This window comes from Opisthorchis viverrini (assembly GCF_000715545.1).
Source record: "Opisthorchis viverrini unplaced genomic scaffold opera_v5_91, whole genome shotgun sequence".
Classification (NCBI taxonomy): Eukaryota; Metazoa; Platyhelminthes; class Trematoda; order Opisthorchiida; family Opisthorchiidae; genus Opisthorchis; species Opisthorchis viverrini.
Window position 1 is genome coordinate 1,254,514 of NW_008751746.1, and position 6,255 is coordinate 1,260,768.

At 41.9% G+C, this 6,255-nt stretch overlaps 1 protein-coding gene across 1 annotated transcript in view; it reads left to right on the plus strand.

The window, feature by feature from the left end:
• T265_13674 (hypothetical protein) overlaps positions 1-2,520 on the plus strand; it is a gene marked incomplete at both ends in the record, with an annotated part of 8,901 nt that extends 6,381 nt beyond the window's left edge. The window contains one exon of the mRNA XM_009169955.1: positions 2,280-2,520. Within this exon, the coding sequence (XP_009168219.1) occupies positions 2,280-2,520 (241 nt within the window). The remainder of the gene's footprint in view (positions 1-2,279) is intronic.
• Between the last annotated feature and the right edge of the window lie 3,735 nt (positions 2,521-6,255).

A 6,255-nucleotide genomic window follows, 5' to 3' on the forward strand; every position in this document is an offset into this window, starting at 1 on the left:
TAGTGATTTCTCCTAGAATGTATTTACCTTGCGAATTGTAAGGTTCCGACGGCGACGCACACTAGAAACGAAGTGGCCGAATGATGAGACCATCACATCCACTACATTTCAGGCCCAGCTTGGAGACATAGACTACACGTTTCACAGATGCCGTCCTACTCACAGTGTGACCAAGACCCTCAGTGGCTTAGAAGACACAGGAACACCTGGCATTAAATAATAAACCGGACTATGTAGGAAGCAGTTTGAAGCGGTCAACTAAAACTGAGCCAATTTTCCCAGTGGTTTCAGATAAACAATGTAACGCAACATGGGAAGAAAACGAAGAAAATAAGCTTTCTTTTGTTGTGGTGGTTGCGGGGCATACGTTGTTCACCACAAAAATCAAAAATAGTCTGGCGGGTTCCAGGTGTCTGTGGCTTTGCATACAGCTTGGATGAGTTATCCCTGTATTTACGCCCGCACTTGCAATAATATATATGGCTTTGATGCTCTTGCGCTTATTGCAAGGATATTTCGTTGAATTTCAAATTGGGAACGGCCGGAGTCCTGAGATACATTACACAAGTGCCCATCTCTGTGCTTAGCTTTTCCGGTGATCCTGAACCAAACAAATAGTTGAGAAGACCTTGTCGGGTCCCCAGAAGCTCAGTTACACCTGCACTTTTGTTTCGAATAACATTTACCAGCTAGGAGCAAGGAGATAGTCTTGGTAGCCTTTTTTAGCCATTTGGATTTGCTGTTTTGGACAACTGCCTGCCTAATAATAGGCCTGCATAACTGATGAAAGCTGAATTAACAAGCTATTGATCCATCCGGACAATGATCTGCCTACTGGTGGATGGTCATGGGTGGCATATGAATAGTAATCCATTATCGAGATATACACTCATTTGCAAATCAACTTGGTTTTCACGAGAGACTCAACTGAATGTCTCGTTTATGATATTCATTTAAATCTTTCGTGAAAACGAAATCGATTTGCGAATGAGTGTAGTTCTCGAAAGTAGTCCAATTTGGGTTCAAGTAGAACATAAGGTTGACGGAACTCGGAGACTAATGAGCCCCAAGAAGGGCGAAACCAGTCATGGGCTGTCGAAGAGTTTTCAGCAACCTTGTGAGTAGTTTCCTTTATGAAAAGCAATCCGTTACTTTGAAAGATCTTCTGATAACCATGTGGACGGCTTACGCACCTGGCGGATTTTCAAATTGTTTTTCGGTTGGATCGATTAAACTGCAAGTACGTATAGACTTTTCTTGGTGTTACAGTACATGATTCCTCAACTAGCAATGCATGTTGGCTATCGTTGTTTTCGTCTACCACGGCTTTCGGTGTTCCACGACAGATTGCAGTGAAGCCGTAAGTGTGGTGAAAAGTGCTCATCTTCACGAAAAATATAACGAAAACTGTTGAGTAATTGGTGATTCAAACTTGGTCCAGTAACTAAACATCGTAAAATCATGCACTATTTTAACCCCCAGTGCAATAGCCATCAAACGGAGCACCACTGATGAATCGGTAATGATTTTATATTTGTACCCATCGTCATTGATGGCATAATATTATTGTTCAACATTATTGCCTTATTACTGCCGTAATAAGTCCAGTTCGAGAGCAACAGCAGCCAATTATCCTGCCTGTTTCAGAGTACGAGAGTTGAGAGCAGCTAGACAGACCGGACGACGAGGCTTGAAGGTTGATTTCGAGATACCTGAGGATGTCAGTGCCGGATGACACGCAGATGTTGCTTTCAGGGTTGATGCAAGATGAAAAGAGTCATCGGTCCTAAGTGACAGGCCCACAAGCGGAGAGAGTTAAAAATCGAGTGGGGGGAAACCATATGAATTAGAAAGAAGAGAGGCATCAACAGTAGCATGTTTCCGCTGACCCACCCTGCCGGATGCAACAAACTCTCACACCATGGTACGGTCCAGTCTGCTCTTGACGTGTTCTGCTAAAAATAAATATAAATAATGCCTGAACAAGGTAAATTACATTCGGTTTGAAGGATCCAGAGAACTCAAACTGGACATAAATTGTGAGCTAATTCTGGGTAAAGGGTAATCTATGTGAGAAACTATGGTGTACCTATTGTTGCGATACTCATGTACACCACAGATTACACTTAACACGGAGTCATTCGGTCAACGACCGTATGTTGGGAATCGAGCGATAAAAATTTAAAAGGCTCAAGGGTACAGGGGGCCTGTCGTTTTACACTTCAAAAGGGACGCACACCCAACTTGCTTTTATATTTAATGTACTTCTGTTCACATAGGATGTTTGTGGGTAGAGTGTCCTTCAACATGAATGGCTACCGAGCGGCATTGGATACTGGCAGTATTGTTGCTGAATTACCTACTCATATTATGGAGGCAATTGACATGGAGCTAAAAGTGACTGGACTTCAAGGAGTGCTGCACCAAGTTGACTGCTCCAAAATCAAAGAGCTTCCTGCAATTGAATTGCTTGGTGACGAGGTACAACTGAAAATTCTTCCTTCACAGTACATATTACAGGTATGTATATGTATATTCGAGCACGGTAAGATCCAAATGACAAATCCCATCCCCGGTCATAAACCAGTATCTCTCAACAAACAGATGTGAGAACCAGAACCCACCCCCAAGATGAATATTCCACCAAGGTATCTTAGGCCGGAAAAGCAAGGCCGCAAAATCCGGCTTCAACATCAAGACAACTCACCCTAACCAATCTATCGTATACGTTAGTCATCCCCACTGACCTAGAAACAAGAACTTCAGACCAACACTTAGCACTGATCAAGTCAGCTGGTCTTGAGAAATCTCACGGATTTGTGCCCTGACCGTTCCAGTCTGCCCACTTACTCACTGACGAAGCTCTGGTGTCAAAAGCAAAACGTTGCCCGATTGTTTGCCCAGCCTGTCTGAAACGATGGCTACCCAATCGGTCCCAAAGATCTTCCCATCGATTGAGAACATTTTCTTCATTTTTAAAGTGTTTTTTAAGGTGCGAGGACATTCAGCTTTCATTTGTTCTACAGGTGTCATATATCCTAAAAGGTCAAGGGTACGAAAGTCCTCAAAAACATGAAATGCATGATCAAACTGCACAGCAGTATGAGCAAGACGGTATTTGGGCGTAATCGATGATAGTTACCGGATACAACAATTCTATTTATCTCCTTTTTGCTTAGCCTACCCTAAAAAAAAGGTATGTTTTCACATGCAAATGACTTGATAATACAACAAGTATGCCAGTCGCAAAATACATCCAACACCGTCAGAACCGGTGATTCCGTGTGCCATGTGTGCAAAAACATCGTGGGTTGAGACAAGTGTCGCTTTTTCACCTCATCCAGAATAGCGTACACAGCAAGGTGGACAAGCGGTAACCTAACAAAACGGGTTGAGTTGATTGGCAAGAGTTGCTGATTCAGTCCCTTCCAATATAAGATCCCCGTAACCTTCCCTGTGCTTGGCTGGAGACAATACAAGAACAGGAGGCAAATAAACCCTCGTGGCGTTCGTGCAGTGAGTCTGACTGAGCGCTTGGAGGTGCAAACACTTCGGAATACTCAGACCCCTGCGTCAGCCACCCCTCTGTTTTCTCTTTACTTAAGCACTGAAAGTAACCAAATAAATTTTGCGGCTGCGATGTAGTAAGACTTTGATGCAAACACTGATTTTTTTCCCTGACAGTAGCGATGAACACAAAAGTCCGGTAGGTGGACGGTCAGCCCAAACTAGTAAAGTTAAAGTGACCACCAGGAAGTTCACTATGAGGGAGAAAATATCTAACAGACGCGCATGAATGAAACTTGTTTTAAAGGCTATTAGATACGGTTCTCAAAGTGAAAAAGTAACTTGGACTAATGCGTTTTATCACACAGGATTTCTGTGTGCAGACAAGCGGTCTTAAAACCAAAAGCTGTAAACCTGTGTCTACTCGGAAAGTAGAAACACGAGATCGCACATACGACTTTCGGGAAACCAACCAGTGCATTGAGCACCTGGTATGGTTTATCCAAGCACAATAAGCCACCACAATTACTAAGTAATGACTTGATATCAAGCGCCAGTGAAGCGGAAAATTTAAAGTTTATGAGCCGAAAAACAAATCGAGCAGTTCTAGAGAAACCCTACAATGTTTGGGGGGTATAGACTTCTTGCAAGTTAAATTCATCTCAAGTTTCTTCCAATCATAGGCTATTCCAGGTGAACTGTAAGGGGTTGTAAATTTTACTTAAACAAGTACGCATATACTAAACAGGTCAGTTGAACAAAATGAAAGGGTACCTGTACTCTGTTTCTGTCAGACAGAGAATCCATCAACTTACCATGCCGAGTTCAACAAGTCCAAATGATGTGCGGATATAAGCAGAACAAATAAAACTGAACTCACTGCATTAAATGGAATGTCCGCGTACGAACAGCTTGTGTCAATTTTTCAAATAAGCTCAACCTGTAAACCGACACAAAAATGAATTAAATTGAGTAATAAATGAAAACTAATTGGGGTCAGTTCGATAGGGAAGCCTAGTTGTATTTCACAGTTCCAGAGAATTTAGGAAAAAAATGTCGATCCTCTTTTGCCCTCCGGAGGAAGTAAAAAATGATTAACATCAAATGGACCTAATCGACTGGCAAAAGATGTATGTCGAACAATGAAAGACTCCAGCTAGTACCAGTGTTGATTCTTCTCTTCCATTTTTACGTTGTACAGTGCATTTTTGTTATTTCGGTTTTACGCCCATACCCTCTTTCTTGTTTTTGACCTGAACATAAATCGTTTTTTGACCTTGTCATTGGATGTGTTGTTTAAGTCGACACGTGGCTTCGAGTTGTTGTGGACTTTGGGTTCGGTCAGGAATTAGCAGTTTCTGAACCGGTGTATAGAATCCGGCAAAGTCCCAAGGTTTGAGGTTTGTATAGTTTTAATATTTTATTGTTGTATTTATAGTACCGTATACGTAGATAAGCCTCCATTTGAGCAATTTGTCTTTTGCAGTTTTGCGAGTAACTCAACGTGGTCCAAAAGATTGCTGGAGACAATTTAGAACCATTGGGGGTGTAACAAATGTTGATTATTATCGAAACGGTCTAATAGCTTTATTTTAACCCGAAACACCACTCATTATTGTACATCGTATGACGTTATGATTTACAGCCCAAATGACTGATGCTACTCCTCAAATTTAGGTCTCCATAATGAAGTTTCGTCGGACATTGGACGCTGGAAACTTGATAACCGTGCAGTTGAACAACTTTCTCGTATACTAACTTTGCTAGGTTTTCTAGGACTTGATTGTCTAAACATATTTTTTTAAAGTCAGCATAAATATATCGTGATTCTGTTACACGGCAAGCAATCCTTACTTCAAAACCAAAGATTACCAAAAATACTACGCGGAGCACTCGTCGAAAGCACTTTCACAAAGAAATGGCTGAAACCATTTATGTGTGTAGACTCAGTGCACAACGGCACCAAATATAAGGTTTTCGAACCTATTATAACCGTTTCCTTCATTTTGTTTCACAGGAGGACTTTCTTGGTCATCACTACTGCTACATCCCCTTTCGGGAACAAGCTAATCCAAGGAATAGACTCTTCATTGTGGGGATTTCCATTCTGCGTGCGTTTGACTTACTGTTCGACGCAAACGAAGGCTCTGTGACATTCGCTCCAAAAGATTTTCAGTCGTCCGCCTTTTCTCTGGTTAAGTAAAGACACTGTTAATATAACAACTAAATGCATTGTACTGTATTTTGTAATAAAAGCATCTCGCTTGGAGGTTTTGAACGAGCTTTGGAAACAAACCACACGTGAAAGTATTTGGTTTAGATGTATGTATACTGAGATCGCTATTTTCCAATGCCAGTCAAGCATCAGGAGATAAGGGAGGAAGTAATCAATAGGCTTCTTTGATAGATGGTGGACGAATTTGACTGAGCCTTCAAAATCGTTTGCCAGTGAATATTACTTAGTACTACAGCCGTGTATGAACTAAAACGCAAATAACTACGTCGAAAAAATGGCATCCTGGCACCTGAATGTGAATCCAGCTGGCCTAATCGTGACGCCATGACACTGGACGCTGACACCATTTACTCGTGTGTTGTAGAGGTACCGATTCCTCCATCAATTTAATTGGGTTTCGGCGTAGTGTGTGGGATGCAGCGTATTAGCAGGAGCAATCCATTGGGACATCATCAAGATTTTGTTGGATATACTAGCGACGCTCTATTGCCCGTACGGATAACGATGTCGTC